Source organism: Schistocerca gregaria, chromosome 3 (assembly GCF_023897955.1).
Source record: "Schistocerca gregaria isolate iqSchGreg1 chromosome 3, iqSchGreg1.2, whole genome shotgun sequence".
Lineage (NCBI taxonomy): Eukaryota > Metazoa > Arthropoda > Insecta > Orthoptera > Acrididae > Schistocerca > Schistocerca gregaria.
In genome coordinates this window covers 663,121,962-663,148,558 of record NC_064922.1, presented here as the reverse complement: position 1 = coordinate 663,148,558, position 26,597 = coordinate 663,121,962, and the positions used below count along the sequence as shown (strand labels likewise).

The 26,597-nt window shown below is 41.9% G+C and overlaps 1 protein-coding gene across 2 annotated transcripts in view; it reads right to left on the bottom strand.

The window, feature by feature from the left end:
- The window catches only part of LOC126356369 (transmembrane protein 237-like), an 80,308-nt gene that overhangs the window by 49,884 nt on the left and 3,827 nt on the right, over positions 1-26,597 (bottom strand). For both annotated transcript variants that reach the window (XR_007565637.1, XM_050007358.1), the window contains exons 3-4: positions 16,098-16,225; positions 1,612-1,792 (exon numbers count right to left, since the gene is read on the bottom strand). Coding sequence is in view for 1 of the 2 variants with exons in the window: in XM_050007358.1 (XP_049863315.1) it covers positions 1,612-1,792; positions 16,098-16,225 (309 nt within the window). In the remaining variant the exon portion in view is untranslated. The remainder of the gene's footprint in view (positions 1-1,611; positions 1,793-16,097; positions 16,226-26,597) is intronic.

Genomic DNA, 26,597 nt, shown 5'->3' with positions numbered 1-26,597 from the left:
CAGATGGTAGAGCACTTGCCCGCGAAAGGCAAAGGTCCCGAGTTCGAGTCTCGGTCGGGCACACAGTTTTAATCTGCCAGGAAGTTTCATGATTAGAGTAAGTATGCTTAACAAACTGATGAGCAAATTTATTTCTAGCATTTCTTGAAAGACAAGCAATACAATCATAGGCATCACCTATTATTGTGTTAAAATAGTGCTATAATCATTTAAGAATGTATCACTTGAATAACAGAATTTCAGTGGTTTCCTTATCACTGTGTTATCCCATGCTAGGATAGAATGAGTAAGGGAAAACGCTCACACTCTCCATATAATAGACATACTCAGCAGTAACTGGGAATGCAAAAATATCTTTTTTGTGCAAGTGTGCCCCCCTGCCCCCGACACACACACACACACACACACACACACACACACACACACACACACACAAAATTTACTCAACATTTTTTTCTATAATCCCCCCTCCCCAACTATCTCTCCCACACTTTTTTCCTCAATCTCTTCTGCTTTCCTCTTAGTTATAATTGGATTATCCATTCCATTTCTCATATCTGTGCAACCACCTGCTAAGAAACTTCGGGTTTCCCGAATTAGAACTCAATCAAGGCTAAGAACTTCCTAAAACCATCAGGACTTAGTGCCACCCACCGAGTTTGTGTAGCTAATAAAGAATGCTACAAACACTGTGAGCAATTCCTTTCACCTCCTGCCTCCCCCTCCCCTCTATCTTCAACTGGAAGTAAGTGCCACACTGAATATACGAGGCTAATCCCAAAACTAATGTCTCCTTTTTTTTTTATAAGTACATAGACCTGTTTATTTCTACAATGGTTTACATCAGTTTACAGCTTGAACATTTAGCTATTTTTCGACATAATCACCATTTCCGTCGATGCTTTTTTGTAGACGCTGTGGCAGTTTTTGTATGCCTATGTCATACCAGCTCACCGCCATGCTGTTCAGAAAGTTATGTACCTCTTCTTTCACCTCGTCATCGGAGCTGAATCGCTTTCTGGCCAAATGTTCTTTTAACCTAGGGAACAGGTGATAGTCACTGTGCACCAAGTCAGGACTACAGGGTTGGTGGGTGATTATGTTCCACTGAAACTGTAGCAGCAGAGCAACGGTTTGCTCAGCAATGTGTGGGTGAGCATTGCCATGGAGAATGTGTATGCCTTTGCTCAACATTCTTCTTCTCTGGTTCTGAACTGCCCGTTTGAGTTTTTTCAGAGTCCCACAGTTCTTGTCAGCGTTAATTGTGCTCCCAGCGATTCAGCTCTGACGACGAGGTGAAAGAAGAGGTTAATAGTTTTTGAACAGCATGGCGGCGAGCTGGTATAACATGGGCATACAAAAACTGCCACAGCTTCTACAAAAATGCATCGACAGAAATGGTGATTATGTCGAAAAATAGCTAAATGTTCAAGCTGTAAACTGATGCAAACCATTGTAGAAATAAACCAGACTATGTACTTATAAACAAATAGGAACCTTACTTTTGGGATTACTGTCGTACATCACAAAAAGTAACCTTATCAAACGTATATTTCTCAATACATCTAAATGTATATCTAGAAGATCACAACATATACTTATTGTACATACAGCATCATCTTTCCACATGCCAGTTGAATTATGATGGTGGTAGGCAAGTTGTTCATCCCAGTAGCTGGTGACAACAGTTGTTACCAAAGTGCACAAGTACAGTAGCAGCAGCAAAATGTCTGGAAAATGATGAAGGCACAACTTCCTTGCATGAAGCCCACACATCTGTGCAACATCACACCTGTAATATGAACACTGAAGTTATCACAACTTACGCATGGCGTTTAGGTCATAAAAATAACTTAACTTTTTTTTAGCATTTATAAAGCAATGAGTACCTGCCTAAGGAGGTTACATTGTGACATTTTTACTGAAAGGTAAATGATATTATTGTAATTTCACATAACCACAAAATAATACTCAGATTCTTTTTTTTCCCCTTTCTTACAATCTTTGTGTCACATGTTTTCAAATATTCAGTTGCATTTGATATAGTTGCTGTCTCTCCATTGTCAATTATATGTCATTTAGTTACTTTTGCTGAACCTTGCTCCTGAAACTTTCTGCTTTAATTACAGCCAGTTCCCAGACTTATTCTATATGCTATATACCACCATAATCTTCTCTAGTTATAACTCCAGACAGGTAAAATAGCTTCCTTGCTCCTGCAAGCTGTTCACAGCTGCTTGAAATTCAGTCTCAAAACATTCTGGCACAATTTTTAATAACATAATGGTATTCCGGCAAATCTCATAAATGTTAACAATAATATGAAAGACAGAAATGAACAAGAATGAGTGTACAGTTACACGTATCTGATAATAACAAAGAAAAAAAGTCCAAACCTCCCGTAAAAATTAGCTCGATCTAAAGGAAATTCTAATTTTGTTATACATACTGGTAATCAATCACAAATTTTAGAATGGAGTGTGATAAAATCCTATCATTTGGATACTTTATCAATAATTCAACTTCGTCAAAAGTTGTAAGGAGTTGGCTACATTTATGGCAGTTGAGCAACATGAGCAGAAGAATGGAAAAGACAATGTGGATAGAAGATGGAGTACTGGAAAAATAGAAAACAAAAAAGAAGTGGGATTGAAGTTGTTACACTCTTCACTCTCCTTGTTGACCAATACAAAAAAAGACACACAAGTAAATAAATAAAAATAATAATAACAACAACGCACACACCTGAATGGAATAATACGTAAAATGAGTGAAAGGCAATGGCTGACCTATAGATGACTGATGATGTGTTGCGCATGGAAACACGCACAAGTCTCAGTGTGGCTATGGGAATGTGCCTCTGAGTGTATGTGGTTGTGTGTGTGAATGTGTGTACTACTTCTTAAGAAACAGCAAAAGACAGTAAAAATAGTTTTCTGTTGTGTGTTTCTATGCACCACAAATCAGTCAGCTATATGTGAGTGATTGCCTTTCCTTTATTTTATGTATAATAATAATAATAATAATAATAATAATAATAATAATAATAATAACAACAACAATAACAATAACAAAAACAATAACAATAACAATAATTTAATGAAACTGAACAATAATTTGCAATTAGGGAATGAAGCCTTCACAGAAATTGAAGTTTTATTTGAATCTCATGGCATAATTTTATTACTATAACTCAATATTAAGGTACACCCAAGCATATAATAAACTAATTGTGACATTCCAGTTAATTGTGTTTAATTATCTCTACCCAACCAATTGTCAAGTGTCAGTAATTCAGAAACAACCAATAATTGACAAGGAGAGGAAACTATAAACTGTGAATAGTTATGATTTTCAGAAAAAATAGGCCTCGTGCTATGATGAATGATAACAACACTGATACTATGTGTACATCAAAGATCTTGAACACAGACATAAACACAAATTAAATTGAAGAGGGAGCAGGACATCAAGACAAAAAGAATAAATGAGAATTTCAAGAAGCAATAGAAAACTGAGAAATAAATTTACAGTATGTTCATGAGAAAAAAGAATGAAACATGCAACCAAGTTATGACTGAACAATTCAAGCTTAAATCAGAAATCGAAACATTAAAATCCGAGTGAGACAAAGATCACGTGCACATTAAAACCGCACTTGAAGGTGGATGAAAAAAATCTATGGACGCAGCAGAGAGATTGCTGTAGTCTAGAGCAATACTCCCGGACAATTGTCAAACTATGTTTACCACAAAACAGTGGTTTACCCAGTCTACCTAAAATGGTAGACTAGAGTTTTAATTGTCAAATTACTTTATTTTCAGACTTGGTTACACAATGCATGATGTCTCATAAGATGCTATTGAGCAAGCTCTATCCAGTCTGATGTAATATTTTTCGCCACTGTTTATTTTGGGTTCACAGAATCTTCTGTCTGGTGTATCCCTTGGAGCTGCAGTTGGTGATGGCTCTCTGCTGCACTTGCTCTGAAGTCATAACATAATATTGACTACTGCACCTCAATACTGCTTGTAGCCCAACGAATACCTCTAATGGAAGGTGCACAAAACCTTTTCAACACTGGCATTCATAACTAAGCCAAGACAAATGCTGTGTTCATTACATAAATCAACCATGAGTCTGCAAAACTTACCAAACAGTAGTAGCTACAACACCAACACTATAACTTTATACATTCACTCAATGATACACAGCATTAGAGTGCACAAATTTTAGCATTTTAACAACCAAATATATAATAAAGTTACTGGAATCTTATAATTTCTGCACCCTTCAATGATTCCATCACCGCAACAACTGAATCCCAAGAGAGTGATGTGTTTTGTACAGGTCCAGTCTCCAGTACACTAAGTCAGCTCTAGTGTACAGGTGATTTACAGAACAGAATGGGACTACTCTTCCCGATTGACCTCCTCCTGCCCCAGACCTCAACCTCATCAACAATATTGGGATAGAAATGAAACAGACATTGTAAGGGAACTGATTTAACCCTGTACCAAGAACCTGAGTTTAGTTCTGAAGCCTGAGAATAGGTGGCAGTCTCTTTCTAGCAGAATGCAGGTAGTTATAAACTGGCATCTCCTGACAGACTTAATCATATGTTTAAATTTCATTAAATGTGATCATAGAAATGGGCACGAATTTCCTTAACATGATTAAATGTATGACAACTAAAAAACAGGTAAAGAAAACACCAAAGAAACAAAAGCACACAAACTATTCTACAGGTTACATCTTCACTCTGAGCACTAGCTTGCAGCACTAATCACACCGAGTTCTGTATGGGGTGAACCACAGCTATTTTCCATGTTTTGTACCATTTTTTGTACTGAGATGTGACACAGATATCGCTAACAAAACTTGAGGATCACTGAGGGCAAGGAGGTTGGAAGTAATAGGGGAGCGGTGTACTGTTGTGATGTGCGTCCGTATTTTGATATCCGGAGGAAACCTGGCAGTTTCCTTGAACTGTGCTCTGAAAACAGTTTGACAGTTGCAACAGAACACATTTGAACCACTTCTGGTTAGGCTCAGCTACATGTGCACCTTTGTTGGACAGGCAGTTATGGGGGTAGGGGCTGCTTGTGCACAAAGAAGAAAACCAGACAGTTGAATCCTTTAAAAGTAAAATTCAAGTCATGGATTTCAAAGATAAGGATGGAAGTGAATATGTAAAATCCAAAGCACTCCACACTGATAAGAAAACCAGTATGAGCTAGCAGGAACAAATATGTTACAAATGTGGGAAACCAGGCTACTTCAAGGGCACATGGCGGATGTCATCGAGGATGTGGTTTTGGCAGTTGGTAACACGGACAAAGCAATCAGCACTACCAGTTCAACATGCCAGGAAGTGCGACAAGTCAAACACAACTTGCCAGTGTGTCAAAACTCCATTGGTGCCAACCGAAACAGGTAAGTTTTGATGATATTAGATACAAATAAACAAGATAACCATGCATTACACACAGACAGAGATCACTGCAATCCCGCTGCAAGGCAGTCACTATCTTAACACTTGGCATGTGCTCCACATGTAAGAACAGTCTATATGGTATGATACTTGCTATATTTAAACTCAGTGGAGCCATCAGAAAAAACTATTCACATGAAAATGAACATTAAACACACTACAACCATCTAGAAAGTTTTTGAACATATAAAATAAAGCTTTCTGCTGCTCCTCTTCCCATGTTCATACTGCTTCTTTCTTTAATAGCTTCAATAGGTAAGGTGACTAAAGACTCTGTCTGATGGTGAAACAACGTTAAACTCATCAAGCCCTAAATATGCTTTCAACTGTTCTTGACATGTCATTACAGAGAAGCTTTCAGTTGTTTTATGCAATAGTTCACTTTACCCAGAAAAGAGCGCAATTCCTTTAAGTTTTTTGGGGCCAGAAGCTTCTCAATTGCATCAACCATGTGAACCATGGATGAAGGGCAACAAGCAGATTCCATATTACTAGATTTCCAGAAAACAAATGGCAAAGTGCCCCGCCACAGACTGTTAACAAAGCGACAAGCCTACAGAATAGGTCTCCAGATATGCAAACAGCTTGAAGACATCTTAGGTAACAGAACCCAGGGCATTGTACTCGACAGCAAGTATCCATCAGAGACGGGGGTATTGTCACGAGTGCCACAGGGAAGTGTGACTGGACCACTCTTGTTCACTAGATACATAAATGATATGACTGAAAGGGTGAGCAGCCATTTCCTGATGATGCTGTGGCATACAGGAAGGTTTTGGTGTTGAGTGGTTGTAGGAGAACACAAGATGACATAGACAGAATTTCTAGCTGGTGTGATGAACGGCAGCTTGCTCCAAATGTAAAAAGTTAATGCAGATGAATAGGAAAAACAATCTTGTAATGTTTGACTGTGGCATAAGTAGTATGCTGCTTGACACAATCATGTCAATTAAATATCTAGGCATAACACTGCAAAGAAATATGAAATGAAGTGAGCATGTAAGGACTGTATTAGGTGTGGCAAACTGTCGACTTCAGTTTAATGAGAGAATTTTAAGAAAGTGTGGTTTATCTGTAAGGGATAACACATACAGAAGATGTATCCCATTATCCAAAGTGGCCCTGATTTCGACAAAATCTGGTTGATGCAAGATGGAGCTCAACCCCATCGAACCAGGAGAGTGTTTGATGTCCTGGTGGAGCACTTTTGGGACTGCATTCTGGCTTCAGATTACCCAGAGGCCATTGGCATGAGCCTCGATGGCCGCCATGTTCTCTGGATTAGGACACATGTGACTCCTTTTTGGGGGGGTTGTATTAAAGACAGGGTGTACAGCAGCAATCCCAAAACCATTGCTGAGCTGAAAACAGCCATTCCGACACTTCAGCGTGTCATGCAGAATTTCATAATTCGTCTGTGACACATAATCGCCAATGATGGCAGGCATGTCAAACACGTCAAAACCTAAATCTGAATATCTGTAGTGTTGTTTACCTGTTGAATAAAGAGTGTGCATGCATAGTTTGTAACTAATTTACTTTTTTTCATATAGTTCAATAATTGCCACCCTGTAAAAGTAGACAGAGGTCAATGTGCTCTGCTGGCGGTGTGATCGCTTTTATGCCTGACACATGCTCCAAATATTGCACAGACAGTGCAAAGAACTTTCATTTCTCCTGAGTTCAATGGGGCACTATCTACAGCAGCTGTTGAAATAGTATTTGTACATTTTGCATGAGCTCTTCCATAGTAGCCTCCAGCACCCAAATGTCACCCGAGTAGTTAACACAGTTTAGAAAACTGAGAGTTAAATGCTTCATGTATTCTTGGTGCTAAGGTTGCCTCAATACACTCCAAAAGACATATTTATTACCAGTATTTTTCATATTTCTGCATCTACAGATAACTGCAAATATGCATCCTCCAAATTGATCTCTGAAAAACAGCGCCCCCCCATCCTGATAATTTTGCTGAAAGTTCTTCATGCCAAGGGATTGGGTAGATGTTGATATCACTTTGTATGTTAATCTTCACTTTAAATTCACTGCAATTTCTGATAGATCCATTTGCTTTCTTCATGATGACTATGGGAGTTCCCCACTGATTACATGAAATTGGCACAATTACCCCCAGTTCTGTAGCCTGTCTAACTCTGCCATTACTATATAATACAATGGGAACAGAACTGGGGACAATTTAGTCATGGCAAACTGCTTGTGTGAAATGTGTGTTTCGAAAGTCTTTGGCCTGATCTAGTGTTGATCAGAATAACTGCTGATAATTCTCTAATAATGATTCTAAATCCTGGAATGGTATCAATCTGGGTACCACGTTCAACTCATGCAATTTTTGGAAACAAAATGCGGTGAACGCACCTAAAGTAAAAATATTTACATCCGATGGTGAACTTATAATCAACAAAGCTATTTGTCATTTCACATTCTTTTATTCTGCCCACATACACCCTTGCAAAGGGATATTATGCCAGCTATATGAAATAACCTACTGCTGCGGCATCTGCAGATGGGGAGCCCAAACACTGATAGTTCACCTGTTTAATCAGTAACTACCTGTTTAATCAGTACCTACTGCCCTTGTATCAACCTGGAATTGGGTCATAACTATTAGTATCCAACCAGGATTTTATCAGGCCCTTGGCTGGTTTCTGCCGAGACTGGAGTTAAAGTGAAACCCAATGCTTGGTCACGTTCTGCTACCCACAGTGTGCTGGGAAACACTGGCACATTGTTTCCCTGCTCCGGCAGGCCTAGCTTGTGACAGGTATAAGTTGTGTGAAAAAATATGGACACTGGCAATGCTTATGGTGCTTATAACGACCTGGAGATACTTAAGCCTGAACAGGGACAAATTCAAGTTCCCTTATTATCTAAGGAATGTGATCTATGTCGAGATGCCTTGCTAGGTTGCATCTGTTTACTAAGTCCATTGAAATCTAGTTGGGAAGTAGAAAACTTTCCTTGTGCAAGAGAGTCACCCTGAGTATCATTCTGGGAATTAACTTGTCTTTATATGGTGGAGAGCTAAGCTATTTGCCATCTACCTGAACACATTTTGAGATACTGCTGACAACAAGAGATGGCGCCGATAGGAAAGTGTAGTGACGCTTCTCTCTCACTAAAAAGGCAAAAAATGAACAGTTCTTCGTGTAGAGAATGTGAAAAGCATGTGATAAAGGGTATTCTGTGTACCAAATGCAACTTCTGGTTACACGAAAAGTGCACGAAAGTAAATCTAAAGTTCGTCAGCGATGATTTTCCGTGGACATGTCACGGTTGTTTACATGACGAAACGGCCAATCTTGTAAGTGCAGTTGATACAAAAAACGAAATTATAAAGTTACTACAAAGTGACATTGAGGCACTAAAAACCGAACTTTCGACCATCAAGAAAGAAAACGATACATTAATAAAAGAAAAGAAGTCCTGTGTGTGTAAAAGCCATCAAACGGAAAAGCAAGAAGATCGTGAAAATACAAGTGACCGATCGGACTTTAAAAACAACATTTTAAGTGTTCCCATTGATGTCTCGGTAAACTTAGTAAGCCAAAAGCCGGAAGACGAATATAAATGGAAGGTGGTGACATACAGCAAAAGGAAAAACAAGGCGACACATACACAACAAAAGGAAAATGACTTTTTCATAATTGGCGATTCGCTACTGAAGAATATCGCTGTCTCCAATTGCAAGATCGACGTACGACCTGGAATTAGAACGCATCAACTCAGTAAACATTTTAAAAATATGGTAAATGCAAGACAAGATACTACATAACTAGATTCTGAAACCAGACAGAACTATAATGGGGTGTTTATACATGTTGGAACGAATTTAGAGTGTTTTGTGTGTACAGGTCACCATGTGGCAATATTAGCATCTTTCTAAAAAAAATTGCCAGCTTATTGAGAATGTATATGAAAAGAAATCTTATTGTATGTGGAGACTTCAACATTGACAGAAATTTTGGTTTTATGTCAAAGCGGTAGGTGGATCAAAACAAAATGTCCAGACACTCTCTGACCAAAATGGTACTGAAAAAGAGGATGACAGACTAAAGGCCGAAATACTAAAGGTCTTTTTCCAAAGCTGTCTCACAGAGGAAGACTGCACTGTAGTTCCTTCTCTAGATTGTCGTACAGATGACAAAATGATACAATATCGAAATAGACGAGAGAGGGATAGAGAAACAATTAAAATTGCTCAAAAGAGGAAAGGCTGCTGGACCTGATGGGATACCAGTTCGATTTTACACAGAGTACCCAAAGGAACTTGCCCCCCTTCTTACAGCGGTGTACTGTAGGTCTCTAGAAGAGCGTAGCGTTCCAAAAGATTGGAAAAGGGCACAGGTCATCACTGTTTTCAAGATGGGATGTCGAACAGATGTGCAAAATTATGGACATATATCTCTAACGTCGATCAGTTGTAGAATTATATCGAGAAGAGAGGATATACTGAAGGGCAAGTTCCCATCTCCGGAGTTCTGACAGGTTGGTGTTAGTGGGAAGTATCCAGATAACTCGGACGGTGTAACACTGTACCAAGATGTGCTGGCCGTGCACCAAGGCATCTTTAGCCACAGGGTGATCCTCATTACCAACAAACACTGTCTGCCTGTGTCCATTCATGCGAATGGACAGTTTGTTGTTGGTCATTCCCACATAGAAAGCTTCACAGTGTAGGCAGGTCAGTTGGTAAATCACGTGGGTGATTTCACACGTGGCTCTGCCTTTGATCGTGTACACCTTCCGGGTTACAGGACTGGAGTAGGTGATGGTGGGAGGGTGCATGGGACAGGTTTTACACCGGGGGCAGTTACAAGAGTAGGAGCCAGAGGGTAGGGAAGGTGGTTTGGGGATTTCATAGGGATGTACTAAGAGGTTACGAAGGTTAGGTGGACGGTGGAAAGACACTCTTGGTGGAGTGGGGAGGATTTCATGAAGGATAGATCTCATTTCAGGGCAGGATTATAGGAAGTCGTATCCCTGCTGGAGAGCCACATTCATAGTCCAATCCAGTCCCAGAAAGTATGTTGTCACAAGTGGGGCACTTTTGTGGTTCTTCTGTGGGAGGTTCTGGGTTTGAGGGGATGAGGAAGTGGCTCTGGTTATTTGCTTCTGTACCAGGTCGGGAGGGTAGTTGCAGGATCTGAAAGCTGTTTTCAGGTTGTTGGTGTAATGGTTCAAGGATTACGGACTGGAACACATTCGTTTTCCACGAAGACCTAGGCTGTAGGGAAGGGGACGTTTGATGTGGAATGGGTGGCAGCTGTCATAATAGAGGTACTGTTGCTTGTTGGTGGGTTTGATGTGGACGGACATGTGAAGCTGGCCATTGGACAGATGGAGGTCAACGTCACGGAAAGTGGCATGGGTTTTGGAGTAGGACCAGGTGAATCTGATGGAACCAAAGAAGTTGAGGTTGGAGAGGAAATTCTGTAGTTCTTCTTCACTGTGAGTCCAGATCATGAAGATGTCATCAATAAATCTGTACCAAACTTTGGGTTGGCAGGCCTGGGTAACCAAGAAGGCTTCCTCTAAGTGACCCATGAATAGGTTGGCGTACGAGGGGGCCATCCTGGTACCCATGGCTGTTCCCTTTAATTGTTGGTATGTCTGGCCTTCAAAAGTGAAGAAGTTGTGGGTCAGGATGAAGCTGGCTAAGGTAATGAGGAAAGAGGTTTTAGGTAGGGTGGCAGGCGATTGGCGTGAAAGGAAGTGCTCCATCGCAGTGAGGCCCTGGACATGTGGAATATTTGTGTATAAGGAAGTGGCATCAATGGTAACAAGGATGGTTTCCGGGGGTAACAGATTGGGTAAGGATTCCAGGCGTTCGAGAAAATGGTTGGTGTCTTTGATGAAGGATGGGAGACTGCATGTAATGGGTTGAAGGTGTTGATCTACGTAGGCAGAGATACGTTCTGTGGGGGCTTGGTAACCAGCTACAATGGGGCGGCTGGGATGATTGGGTTTGTGAATTTTAGGAAGAAGGAAGAAGGTAGAAGGTAGGGGTATGGGGTGTCTGTGGGGTCAGGAGGTTGATGGAGTCAGGTGAAAGGTTTTGTAGGGGACCTAAGGTTCTGAGGATTCCTTGAAGCTCCGCCTGGACATCAGGAATGGGATTACCTTGGCAAACTTTGTATGTGGTGTTGTCTGAAAGCTGACTCAGTCCCTCAGCCACATACTCCCGATGATCAAGTACCACGGTCGTGGAACCCTTGTCCGCCAGAAGAATGACGATGGATCAGTTAGCCTTCAGATCACGGATAGCTTGGGCTTCAGCAGTGGTGATGTTGGGAGTAGGATTAAGGTTTTTTTAAGAAGGATTGAGAGGCAAGACTGGAAGTCAGAAATTCCTGGAAGGTTTGGAGAGGGTGAGTTTGAGGAAGAGGAGGTGGGTCCCGCTGTGCTGGAGGACGGAACTGTTGCAGGCAGGGTACAATTTGGATAGCATCTTGGGGAGTTGGATCACTAGGAGTAGGATTAGGATCATTTCTCTTCGTGGCAAAGTGATATTTCCAGCAGAGACTACGAGTGTAGGACAGTAAATCTTTGACGAGGGCTGTTTGGTTGAATCTGGGAGTGGGGCTGAAGGTGAGGCCTTTGGATAGGACAGAGGTTTCGGATTGGGAGAGAGGTTTGGAGGAAAGGTTAACTACTGAATTAGGGTTTTGTGGTTCCAGATTGTGTTGATTGGTTTTGGAGGGAGTGGAGCTGGAAGTGGGAGATTGAGTAGATGGGAGAGACTGGGTTTGTGTGCAATGAGAGGAGGTTGAGGTTTGCTGTGAAGGCTGTGAAGGGTGAGTGAGTTGCCTTTCCGGAGGTGGGAAACCAGGAGATTGGATAGTTTTTTGAGGTGGAGGGTGCCATGCTGTTCTAATTTGCGGTTGGCCTGTAGGAGGATGCTCTGAACAGCCGGTGTGGATGTGGGAGAGGAAAGATTGAGGACTTTTATTAAGGATAGGAGTTGACGGGTGTGTTCATTGGCTGAGTTGATGTGTAGGTGAAGGATTAGGTGGGTGAGGGCAATGGATTGTTCAGTTTGGAACTGGTATAGGGACTGATGGAAAGAAGGGTTGGAGTCAGAGATGGGAACTTTGAGTGTGAGGCCTTTGGGGGTAATACCAAATGTCAGACAAGCCTGAGAAAATAAAATATGAGAGTGTAATCTGGCTAGGGCGAAGGCATGTTTGCGGAGGGAATGTAAATAAAACTTAATGGGGTCGTTGTGGGGGTGTTGTGAGGGTGACATGGTATTAGAAGTTGGAAAGTGTAACATGAGGCTGAAATTAAAATAAAAATATATGGGGAGAGATAAAGGTGAACTAGAAAGCAACTGGAGACCTGGTGTGAAAAAAGGCGAAAAAGTGTTAGTTAAAGCTTACACAATAGTTCATGCATTCAAACTTCCACTCAAGCATGAGACTCTGCAAATCCGCTACCTGGGATTCATAAAACTGATCACACTTCCCATATCAGCTGACCTGCAATCACACTTCCACAATATGAGTCTGAGAGCAGATAGGCTCACTTAGTGTTTTGCAAGTTCCGTAAAAACTGATGCCACAGGGCTCACATTTCATGTATACTACTACTACTTCTGCTGCTAAGTAACAGAGTTCTCTGAACTATGTGGTCTGATATGTTTATGACCTTGCCATACAGCATAAATTTATGCACATAGTTTTTCCAGTTTTCTACAGTGACATCAAACACAGCAAATGGTGGTTGAAGTAGCAAAGGTTGTCCCAGTGGTACTCAGTTGGCAGGCTACATGCTAACGTTTTGGATCAGCTCTGCATCCTGTATGCCAACCCCTGCACCTGCTCCTGCTGTAGTTGTTGCAAACATATCTGTAGCTTCTGTTGTTCCAGCAGTGTTATTCAATGTTACCAAAGCTCCAAAAGCTTTTGCTCCATCTTTATGAGTTGCTTCACATACGAGAGTCAGCCTCGTGGCCACTTTTGCAATGCATTACCCAGGTGGTTGCAAAGAAATGTAGTAAGTGGCTGAAGAGAGAGTGGACAATAGCAAGCTGTACACAGATCCAAAAAGACAAACAGAGAAAAATTCAGTTGTGAATCCAAGAATTGTCAACAGGGTGCAAATTAAGCCTGAATAGCCAATTGAAAGAATAACCAGGAGCAGGTATGTCACCGATTGTGAATAGCAAGTGAAATCTAACACACATATATGACAGCAATCAGTGTGTTAACTATTCTGTCATTTTTATCCTTTAGTTTGATTGCCAGCTGATGAATGAAGCTCAAATTCCTATCACTGACATACCTTACAATCTGCTTAGAGACACTCTTAGTGATGCAAATTGGTACTCTCGATGATTGCTCCAGCTATGTAACAATAGGAAATTACTTGTTGTAGTCATTGGTATTAAAATCCATGGAGAAGAAATAAAAACTTTCAGGTTTGCCGGTGACATTGTAATTCTGTCAGAGACAGCAAAGGACTTGGAAGAGCAGCTGAACGGAATGGACAGTGTCTTGAAAGGAGGATATAAAATGAACTTCAACAAAAGCAAAATGACGGTAATGGAATGTAGTCGAATTAAGTCGGGTGATGCTGAGGGAATTAGATTAGGAAATGTGACACTTAAAGTAGTAAAGGAGTTTTGCTATTTGGAGAGCAAAATAACTGATTATGGTCGAAGTAGAGAGGATATCAAATCTAGACTGGCAATGGCAAGGAAAGCGTTTCTGAAGAAGAGGAATTTGTTAACAGCGAGTATAGATTTAAATGTCAGGAAGTCGTTTCTGAAAGTATTTGTATGGAGCGTAGCCATGTATGGAAGTGAAACATGGACGATAACTAGTTTGGACAAGAAGAGAATCGAAGCTTTCGAAATGTGGTGCTACAGGAGAATGCCGAAGATTATATGGGTAGATCACACAACTAATTAGGAGGTATTGAATAGGATTGGGGAGAAGTGGAGTTTGTGGCACAACTTGACCAGAAGAAGGGATCGGTTGGTAGGACATGTTCTGAAGCATCAAGGGATCACCAATTTAGTATTGGAGGGCAGCAAGGAGGGTAAAAATCGTAGAGGGAGACCAAGAGATGAATGCACTAAGCAGATTCAGAAAGGATGTAGGTTGCAGTAGGTACTGGGAGATGAAGAAGCTTGCACAGGATAGAGTAGCATGGAGAGCTGCATCAAACCAGTCCAGGACTGAAGAACACAACAACAACAGTCATTGCTTTTATCTAATTACTTTACTTAATAACACTCAGCTAAGAACAGTTGCTTTGTCAAACAACAAAGTAAATAGCTTTGTGATAGACTGCACTCATTTCCAATAGTTAGATGATACATCAACTTGCAAAATCAACAAGAGAGTCAATGTTCAAACCAGTTATTCATTGCTGGCCGAGTTGAAATTAACAAAAGTATTATTCACTCAGCCACATTCAACAGCAAAAGAAGCCCTTCAAAGGTCAGAAAGTCTCCTGACGATTACACCTTCATAATTTTATATAAATGTTCTTGTAACATAAAAGGAGTCATTAGTATGAAACTATCAGAACTAAATTTGTAGAAACGAAATGAACTGCTGCACACACTACAGAAACAAGTGCTTAACTTATATTAGCAAATTTCCCCCTCAAACTACGGTGTAGGTTCCAATCAGAGCAGCTGAACACAATTTTTAAATACACTTTAATCCACTATGCAAGGTAAAAATTTGGGAATATGACTCCATAAGGTACGATTTTGGTATTCTAAAGTCTGCCTTGTACAAGGAAGCCATATTTTCATGACTTACTGGAGCCAATGAGTCATGACTAAGGCTTTGCTCTTTGTCCCCCATAACTGCTTTCAGTGTGAGCATATATCAGAACATCACGGATTGTGGGGTGTCAAGGATTGTGTGGTGAACAACTGAAGCCTAGCCAGTGTTTCATCTGATACACACTTCAAGCAGTTTTTGTTGCCTGAGATGATAATGAATGCAGCTCATGTTTTTGAGAAGATGGCTGATGACGAGGAACTGACGGAAACCACCCAAGATGGTTTTATTGATTTGGGAGCACGGGAGAAGCTATGGCCAACATGGGCAGCTCCCACAACAGATTAGATTACACGAATTCAATAATAAGAGTCCAATAAATAATTTAAAAGAACCAGAGAGTCTGTGGTGTCCTCTTAACAGGAATGACTGAAATTCATTTTCTCAATCCAGCCACTGACTTTTGCAGTTACTCAATCCCAATTCAGAACAGAGATCAATCAGTGTTTTGCATCTTCATTTTTAGCTACTTTTCAAATATTACTGATTTTACTGTCAACAGGTATTGATATACTGCCGATTTATTTTTCAGATTCTCCCTGTGTCACATTCCTACACATTATTTTCTTTCGACTTAGCCTCCAAAATAAAAATCTACCATTTCACACAGATATAAGTTTCATGCTGTTGTTGGTGTCTCAACCGGCTTATTCGAATTCTTGCCATTTGCATGTGATTTGTGGCAAAAGAGAACTAACAACAAATACAAAATCTAGCTACAGTTAATTACATGTACACATCATTATAATAAACAATAATGAAAATAATGAAATTGTTCTTACCTATCAAGTGATGAAATAACACAAACCACAGTAAGAAAATAAAACATTGATTGTACAGGTCTTGAAAAGTTGTCATATACATTAATAAATTCTTCTATCTCTACTCTGTTCCATCCAATGCTCACAACCTGCAACAGAGAATATATTGCTGCAAGCACATTCTTACATAAAAATTAGAAACACAGGCTACTGCTGCTCACTGATCAGATGGCAACTGATTTCATGCTCCTGTATTGAGCAAGTTGGCAGTTGGCACATCCCAGTAATCTATTCAAAAAGTGCAGATTGACTTCCTTTATATATCATGAGAGGGCAAGGTGTTACTTTGATGACTCTGCACCAGGTATATTACTACACAATACAGTTGTATACATGGCAGAACCCTGGAGATACTAAAAGGTATCAGATAGATTATATAATGGTAAGATAGAGATTTAGGAACCAGGTTTTAAATTGTAAGACATTTCCAGGGGCAGATGTGGACTCTGACTACAATCTATTGGTTATGAACTGCAGATTAAAACTGAAGAAACTGCAAAACGGTGGGAATTTAAGGAGATGGGGCCTGGATAAACTGAAAGAACCAGAGGTTGTACAGAGTGTCAGGGAGAGCATAAGGGAACAATTGACAGAAATAGGGGAAAGAAATACAGTAGAAGAAGAATGGGTAGCTTTGAGGGATGAAGTAGTGAAGGCAGCAGAGGATCAAGTACGTAAAAAGACGAGGGCTAGTAGAAATCCTTGGGTAACAGAAGAAATATTGAATTTAATTGATGAAAGGAGAAAATGTAAAAATGCAGTAAAAGAAGCAGGCAAAAAGGAATACAAACGCCTGAAAAATGAGATCGATAGGAAGTGCAAAATGGCTAAGCAGGGATGGCTAGAGGACAAATGTAAGGATGTAGAGGCTTATCTCACTAGGGGTAAGATAGATACTGCCTACAGGAAAATTAAAGAGACCTTTGGAGATAAGAGAACCACTTGTATGAACATCAAGAGCTCAAATGGAAACCCAGTTCTAAGAAAAGAAGGGAAAGCAGAAAGGTGGAAGGAGTATATAGAGGGTTTATACAAGGGCGATGTACTTGAGGACAATATTATGGAAATGGAAGAGGATGTAGATGAAGACGAAATGGGAGATACGATACTGCGTGAAGAGTTTGACAGAGCACTGAAAGACCTGAGTCGAAACAAGGCCCCGGAGTAGACAACATTCCATTGGTACTATTGACAGCCTTGGGAGAGCCAGTCATGACAAAACTCTACCAGCTGGTGAGCAAGATGTATGAAACAGGCGAAATACCCTCAGACTTCAAGAAGAATATAATAATTCCAATCCCAAAGAAAGCAGGTGTTGACAGATGTGAAAATTACCGAACAATCACTTTAATAAGCCACAGCTGCAAAATACTAACACGAATTCTTTACAGACGAATGGAAAAACTAGTAGAAGCCGACCTCGGGGAAGATCAGTCTGGATTTCGTAGAAATACTGGAACACGTGAGGCAATACTGACCTTACGACTTATCTTAGAAGTAACATTAAGGAAAGGCAAACCTACATTCCTAGCATTTGTAGACTTAGAGAAAGATTTTGACAATGTTGACTGGAATACTCTCTTTCAAATTCTAAAGGTGGCAGGGGTAAAATACAGGGAGCGAAAGGCTATTTACAATTTGTACAGAAACCAGATGGCAGTTTTAAGAGTCGAGGGGCATGAAAGGGAAGCAGTGGTTCGGAAGGGAGTGAGACAGGGTTATAGTCTCTCCCCGATGTTATTCAATCTGTATATTGAGCAAGCAGTAAAGGAAACAAAAGAAAAATTCGGAGTAGGTTTAAAATGCATGGAGAAGAAGTAAAAACTTTGAGGTTCGCCGATGACATTGTAAATCTGTCAGAGACAGCAAAGGACCTGGAAGAGCAGTTGAACGGAATGGACAGTGTCTTGAAAGGAGGATATAAGATGAACATCAACAAAAGCAAAACGAGGATAATGGAATGTAGTCAAATTAAATCAGGTGATGCTGAGGGAATTAGATTTAGAAATGAGACACTTAAAGTAGTAAAGGAGCTTTGCTATTTAGGAAGTAAAATAACTGATGATGGTCGAAGTAGAGAGGATATAAAATGTAGACTGGCAATGGCAAGGAAAGCGTTTTTGAAGAAGAGAAATTTGTTAACATCGAATATAGATTTATGTATCAGGAAGTCGTTTCTGAAAGTATTTGTTTGGAGTGTAGCCATGTATGGAAGTGAAACATGGACGATAAATAGTTTGGACAAGAAGAGAATAGAAGCTTTCGAAATGTGGTGCTACAGAAGAATGCTGAAGATTAGATGGGTAGATCACATAACTAATGAGGAAGTATTGAATAGGATTGGGGAGAAGAGAAGTTTGTGGCACAACTTGACCAGAAGAAGGGATCGGTTGGTAGGACATGTTCTGAGGCATCAAGGGATCACCAATTTAGTATTGGAGGGCAGCGTGGAGGGTAAAAATCGTAAAGGGAGACCAAGAGATGAATACACTAAGCAGATTCAGAAGGATGTAGGTTGCAGTAGGTACTGGGAGATGATGAAGCTTGCACAGGATAGAGTAGCATGGAGAGCTGCATCAAACCAGTCTCAGGACTGAAGACAACAACAACAGTCATGAATCAAGTGAAGTTTTACTGAAGCTGAAATTTAATACAGAAGCCCACGCTCGCAGCAAGAAGTAGAATATCTTTGATGAAGAAATATAAAATTCAAATCAAAGCTCACAATTTGGTTGTGGGTATTGGAATTTTGCTACAGTATTTTCTTTTTAAATTCACAAATACCTAGGATGCATATATTACAGTGATAATAGACAAAGCACTCTTCAATGTTGGGTCCTAAACCACTTACCTTCATTTCTTTTAATTTCTTAATGTTAAAAAACCTCTCACAAGACTATGGTAACCTAAATGTTACAATGAACCTCTACCTTTCTTTTAGCTAGTTAAATAAGTCAACAACTTTACTTTGGAGATTACAGTGCTCTCTAGAAGTGGTATACTCTTCACTTTCTCCAGCCCGTCAATGAGTCTATCCAACTATGACCAGCATACTTTTCTTTGTTTTTTAGTCTCCTCAGTCTTGAAAGGCAGAAATCACAACACTTTAGAAAAGTAATGCATTTGGCCATTCTACAATGTGGTGTCAAAAGAAAAGAAAAAGTTACCATTGTTTATATTGCTCGTCCATTTCAGTACTATGTTTCAAGTACTTTTTTATACAAAAGTTTTATGAAGCAATTCTAGTTCTGTGGTTTTCGAGTTTCTTTGATGAAAGGCTGGATCATCGGGCACAATGCACAATATTTCTACAACACACCATATGTTCAAAATGATAACTTGGGCAGTTACTACTGAAATATTATGCACACATGGTTTGATTGCCTGTCCTTTCACATGAGCTCAGCACACAGTTACTGGTTTCTCACTGAAGCAACCAATGCCAGCTCCTGCAGTTTCAGTTTTGATTACTTGAAAGATTGCAATTTATGATGCCATGTTTTACTCAGCAGGTGCACAGTATGAAGCAGAAGATTTGAGTTCCATTTGTTATTAACAATATTATATGAAGACACTCCTCCTATACTTATAGCCCTGTTACGAGAAGAGATGCATAATGATGGTTCTTGCATTCCCTTCTACACTCCACACACATATGTTTCTAGGGCTTGTGGCATGTAACTGAAGATAAGGGCAATGTGGTACAACCCTGCATCACCATTCCCTCAAAAGTCCAACAACATTTTCAATCCCAAATATGATTGTGGAAATGTCTGCTTTTGCCAACAGGATGTGGATGAACTTTATTGACTGAAGCCCCAAAAAACACTGCAGCCTGAATCTTGAGTGTGATCTTAAAAACATTTTATTGGATGTGGCTTACATCTAATTGGGAAAGCAGTAAGAATTTGTCTTAGATTAAGAAAAATTAAAACAGAATTTACTAGTGTGTTTCAGACCCAAAGAAAGGCTTAAAATTACAAGATGCATGAGGCTGGCTACAAGCAGGGAACCTGTGGGGAGCTTCCATGTCATCAGAGGCAGAGAACTCCGTGCCTGCAAAAGAAATGTTTGCCATACCAATGACATCTTACCAGTTACTCGAAAGTAAGGAAATCATTATGAATATGGCTGTCATGGTAGATTGGGATGTTGGTACTTCACAACCAACGAGTGCAGCACTTTGGCGTTAGTTGCACTTAATTAACTTTCTCAGGATCGAGTAATGATAAGTCTAGCTTGGATTTGTTTCATGCGAGCATGCCTTTGCGACAAGTCCGGTTGTTATAACAGGAGGCAAGGGCGATGTGTCTGCGTCCGTAGGGGAAGGAGGCGAGTAGAGTTGCTCCGACAGATGATGGTCATCTGGTTCCTGCATGGACACGTCTCCTGGTGGCATTAGTTCTTGTGCTGGCACCGAGATGATGGTGAGAGGACTGTGTTGTGAGTAATGAGAGATTCCAGGGATCCGGAGTGTCAGGTAGATCCGAAGGCAGTGTAGCGGCATCCGAAACAGGCGTAGCCGGCACACGAGGCTGAAGCAGCTCCGAATGATGCACTGCAACACCCGTGTCCATCTGGATTTCATACAGGCGTCGGCCACGGTGTCGTAAGATGCGGCCAGGACTCCATTTTGGCCGCCTGCCATATCCCCGTACCCATACAAGGTCACCGGCGGTGAACCGGCCAAGCGAAGGCACCCCTTGCCATGAGGTGGAAGGCCGCAGAAGATGAAGTAGCGTGCGGGGCTGTCAGCCATGTAAGAGCTCAGCCGGGCTGTGGTCACCCATGGGGGGTGAAATGGTAAGAAGCCAGAAATTGGAGAAGCGCATCATCAGCAGCAGAAGAAGTCAGCAGTTTCCTCATCTAAGCCTTAAATGTGAGGACCAGACATTCAGCCTCACAGTTTGACTGTGGATGGAACGGAGGGGCCATGACGTGCATGACAGTCACAAAAATCTGCAATATCAGAAGAGGCAAATTGCTGCCCATTATCGGTAACAAGAGTAGAGGGAAGGCCTTCCAAAGAGAAAATGCGAGCTGAGCATTTGTGGTTGCCGCGGTGGTAGGCGACGTGCAATGGACAATGAAAGAAAAGTTAGAGTAGGTGTCAATAACGAGAAGCCAGTAAGTACCAAAAAAGGTCCCACGAAGTCAGCATGAATACGCTCCCTGGGCTTCTCAGGTGAAGGCCACCGTGACAAAGATGATTTCGGGGTGGCGGCCTGTGATGCACAAGGGCCGCAGGCAGCGACCGTGTGTGCGATTTCAGAGTCGATGCCGGGCCAGTACACATGACGGCGCTCCAGAGATTTTGTGCGAGAGAGAGCCCAGTGCCTTTGGTGAAGGAGGTGCAAGACCGAAGCATGCAAAGACACAGGTACCACAACATGCGGCGAAGCATTTTCAGTGGAAAGGAGGATAACACCATCCCTAGCCATGAGGCGGTTAACGCAAAACGTAGTAGTTCCACAACGGATCAGAAGTCTTAGCGGATGGACGATCTGGCCAACCCTCCTGAATACAGCGTAAAACCCGGGAGAGGGTAGGATCAGAACCCGTAGCAGCTGCCAGGCGGTCCCCGGTGATGGGGAACCCGTCCACAAACCGCTGCTCGGCAACATCCAGGTGGAAACACAAAAATTCGTCCCTATCTAATGCCAGATCAGGATGCACGGGAAGGTGAGCCAGTGCATCAGCATTTGCACGTAGAGCTGTTGGCTGGAAATGAATCTCATAATTGAAACGAGACAAGTAAAGAGCCCAACGCTGGAGGCGATGTGCAACCTTGTCGGAAAGTGACGTTAATGGACGAAACAAGGAAACAAGTGGTTTGTGATCTGTTATAAGATATAATTTGGATCCATAGAGAAAAACACCAAACTTATGAAGAGCGTAAATAATGGCCAAAGCTTCTTTTCCAATTTGAGAACACTTTCGTTGGGCATCCGTGAGTGTTTTGGAGGTGTAAGCAATGGGTTGTCCAGAACCGACAGAAAAACGTTGCGCAGGGACTGCAGCAACCCCGTATTGAGAGGCGTCCGTGGCAAGAACAAGATGTTGGCCAGGTCCATAAGTAGCCAGGCACAGGGACTGTTTCAGCAGAATATTCAATTTCTGGAAAGCCGCATCGCATGACGCGGACCATTGAAAAGGCATGTTTCTATGCAACAGGCGATGCAACGACTGAGCCACTGAAGCAGCAGACAGTAAAAACCTGTGACGGTATGCTATTTTCCGCAAGAAGGCCTGCAGTTCCTCAACAGATGTAGGGTGAGGAAGGGTATCGATCGCAGCGACAGTTTGCTGAAGCGGACGAATACCATCCCCAGAGAGTTGAAACCCCAAGTACGTGATAGATGCCTGAAAAAAATTTTGATTTCTGAAGATTACACTTAAGACCAGCAGTCTGTAAGACATGAAAAAGTGTGCGGAGATTCTAAAGATGTTCTTCAGTGGTGGAGCCAGTGACAACAATGTCGTCCAAGTAATTTATACACGCAGGGACAGTGAGCAGTGTTCCAAGATTCGCTGAAAGAGAGCAGGGGCGCTGGCAACCCCAAATGGCAATCGTTGGTATTGATAGAGGCTGAAAGGCGTGTTAAGGACCAGAAACTGCTGGAAAGCAGCATCGAGAGGAAGTTGATGATAAGCTTCTGACAGGTCAAGTTTAGAAAAATACTGCCCTCCAGCAAGTTTAGTGAACAATTCTTCAGGTCAAGGCATAGGGTAAGTGTAGATGAGGCATTGAGCATTTACAGTGACTTTGAAATCGCCACAGAGACGAATATCACCATTGGGCTTAGCAACGACAACGACAGGAGAGGACCACTCACTGGAAGTGACAGGAAGAAAGACCCCTGAAGCAGTGAGACAATCCAGCTCCCATTTGACCCATCACAAAGGGCCACAGGAATGGGCCGACGCAAAAAAACTTAGGCCGAGCAGTGGGTTTGAGCGAGATATGAGCTTCAAAGTCGTTTGCAAGGCCTAACCCAGGAGACAAAAGGGACGAAAATGTCGTCGACAAGGAATTCAATTGAGCATAAGGAATAGCATCAGAGACGATATTGACAGAGTCATCTATGGAGAACCCAAAAACGCAAAAGGCATAGAAACCAAACAGATTCTCCGCGTTACTATGGTCGACCACAAATATGGGAACAGCGCGAATGACAGATTTGTAAGATACTTCAGCATCAAATTGTCCCAAGAGAGAAATCTTCTTTTTATTGTAAGTCCGTAATTGCCTAGGACAGGTGACAGGATTGGAGAACCCAACTGAAGAGACATCTGAGGATTGATGATAGTGGCAATAGAACCATTATCCACCTGCATGCAAACATCCCGACCATGTACAGGGTGTTTCAAAAATGACCGGTATATTTGAAACGGCAATAAAAACTAAACGAGCAGCGATAGAAATACACCGTTTGTTGCAATATGCTTGGGACAACAGTACATTTTCAGGCAGACAAACTTTCGAAATTACAGTAGTTACAATTGTCAACAACAGATGGCGCTGCGGTCTGGGAAACTCTATAGTACGATATTTTACACATATCCACCATGCGTAGCAATAATATGGCGTAGTCTCTGAATGAAATTACCCGAAACCTTTGACAACGTGTCTGGCGGAATGGCTTCACATGCAGATGAGATGTACTGCTTCAGCTGTTCAATTGTTTCTGGATTCTGGCGGTACACCTGGTCTTTCAAGTGTCCCCACAGAAAGAAGCCACAGGGGTTCATGTCTGGCGAATAGGGAGGCCAATCCACGCCGCCTCCTGTATGTTTCGGATAGCCCAAAGCAATTACACGATCATCGAAATATTCATTCAGGAAATTAAACACGTCGGCCATGCGATGTGACCGGGCACCATCTTGCATAAACCACGAGGTGTTCGCAGTGTCGTCTAAGGCTGTTTGTACCGCCACAAATTCACGAAGAACGTCCAGATAGCGTGATGCAGTAATCGTTTCGGATCTGAAAAATGGGCCAATGATTCCTTTGGAAGAAATGGCGGCCCAGACCAGTACTTTTTGAGGATACAGGGACGATGGGACTGCAACATGGGGCTTTTCGGTTCCCCATATGTGCCAGTTCTGTTTATTGACGAAGCCGTCCAGGTAAAAATAAGCTTCGTCAGTAAACCAAATGCTGCCCACATGCATATCGCCGTCATCAATCCTGTGCACTATATCGTTAGCGAATGTCTCTCGTGCAGCAATGGTAGCGGCGCTGAGGGGTTTCCGCGTTTGAATTTTGTATGGATAGAGGTGTAAACTCTGGCGCATGAGACGATACGTGGACGTTGGCGTCATTTGGACCGCAGCTGCAACACGGCGAACGGAAACCCGAGGCCGCTGTTGGATCACCTGCTGCACTAGCTGCGCATTGCCCTCTATGGTTGCCATACGCGGTCGCCCTACGTTTCCAGCACGTTCATCCGTCACGTTCCCAGTCCGCTGAAATTTTTCAAACAGATCCTTTATTGTGTCGCTTTTCGGTCCTTTGGTTACATTAAACCTCCGTTGAAAACTTCGTCTTGTTGCAACAACACTGTGTTCTAGGCGGTGGAATTCCAACACCAGAAAAATCCTCTGTTCTAAGGAATAAACCATGTTGTCCACAGCACACTTGCACGTTGTGAACAGCACACGCTTACAGCAGAAAGACGACGTACAGAATGGCGCACCCACAGACTGCGTTGTCTTCTATATCTTTCACATCACTTGCAGCGCCATCTGTTGTTGAAAATTGTAACTACTGTAATTTCGAAAGTTTGTCCGCCTGAAAATGTACTGTTGTCCCAAGCATATTGCAACAAACGGTGTATTTCTATCGCTGCTCGTTTAGTTTTTATTGCCGTTTCAAATATACCGGTCATTTTTGAAACACCCTGTAACTGGACAGTGAGAAATAATTTCCCTAAAAGGGAAGAAGTACAATTGACAGACAACACAGAAGCAAAATCAGCATCATGTGCATGAACACACGTGACCCTCCTTTTTGCATTTGTGATACATGGCCCAACATTGGGGACAATCCTCTCATGAATGTTTCATAAAACACCGCGGACATGAAGGAAGTTGCCGTGGAGTTCGGTGCAGTTTCTTAGAAGTTTGTTTACGGTTAGGCCGAGGCTGCGCTTGGGAGCGTACTGCGGCCACATTGGCTGGTGTGTGGGGGGGGGGAGGGGGGGGGGGGACACCGAACGCTTCGTCAACAGCTCACAGAGGTTGTATGTCCCCGACATCACCCCACTTGCACTCGAGCGGCGCGAGAAATTTCAGAAGACTGAGCAATGGATAGGACTTCATCCAGAGTCGAATTTGCCAACTGAAGGGCACGTTGCCTAGCTCTTTGTCGGGCGCCAACTGGATAATAGTATCCCGTACCATGGAATCGGCATAGCATTCTTTGTGAACGTCAGTAACAAACTGACATTTTCGACTGAGGCCGTGAAGTTCAGCAGCCCAAGCATGATTGGATTGATTCGGTTGTTTTTGCCAATGATAGAAGGCAACACGAGAGGCTACCACATGCGTAAGCTTTTGAAAATACACAGACAGAAGTGAGCACATTTCAGCAAAGGACAAAGACGCAGGATCTTTCAAAGGAGCCAATTGTGACAACAACCAATACATTTGAGGTGAAATCTATTGAAGGAACAGAGAATTACGTGTTTGGTCGTCCGCAACATGAAATGCAAAGAAGTGCTGTCGAAGACATTTTTTTGTAATCAGACCAGTCTTCCGCTGTCTTGTCGTAAGGAGGAAAAGGAGGGAGAGACAACGACGAGACACGCCCCGCATTGGATGCTGCGACTAAATCACGAATTGAATTTGTGAGAAGCGTTTGCTGTTCTATGAGACCTTGCAATAGTTGCTCTACAAGTAGCCATGGAAACCTGTGGGTCAACGGTGAAAAAGAAAAATTCAGTAGCTCGTCACCAACTGTTATAACTTCAAGTTGAACAAATATATTGCAAGGACGACACAATACATGTAAGTAACAAATCAAGTAAACAAAGTAAGATGTGTGTACACTTTAACAGTCAAATCAGAAACGAGTCCGAGTCTAGCGGCCGCTGGCTGGCTGCTTAGGTGGCGCTGCTGGTGCATGGCTGGCAGACAGCGCCACATGTAGAGGATGCATGTAACTGTGAAGCGGCACTTTGAAAGATCGGCGAGTCACAACATTGCTGTCATATTCAAACTGTGTTTCATATAGAGAATCCTTAAGTCGCCTATACAAACGGAAATCTAGAGCGCCACGTCTGGGCTATAGGGTAGGTGAGGCAATGATGTGATGTTTGTAGGTTCTGAAGGCTTGTGTGTGGTATGTATTATCGTTTTGGAGCAAGATTTACTTTGGGTTATTGTCAGACTCAGCATTTCGGAAGCAGTTTTTGACCTAATTCAGTCTTCACACATGCCTGCAAATTAATGGCTGGC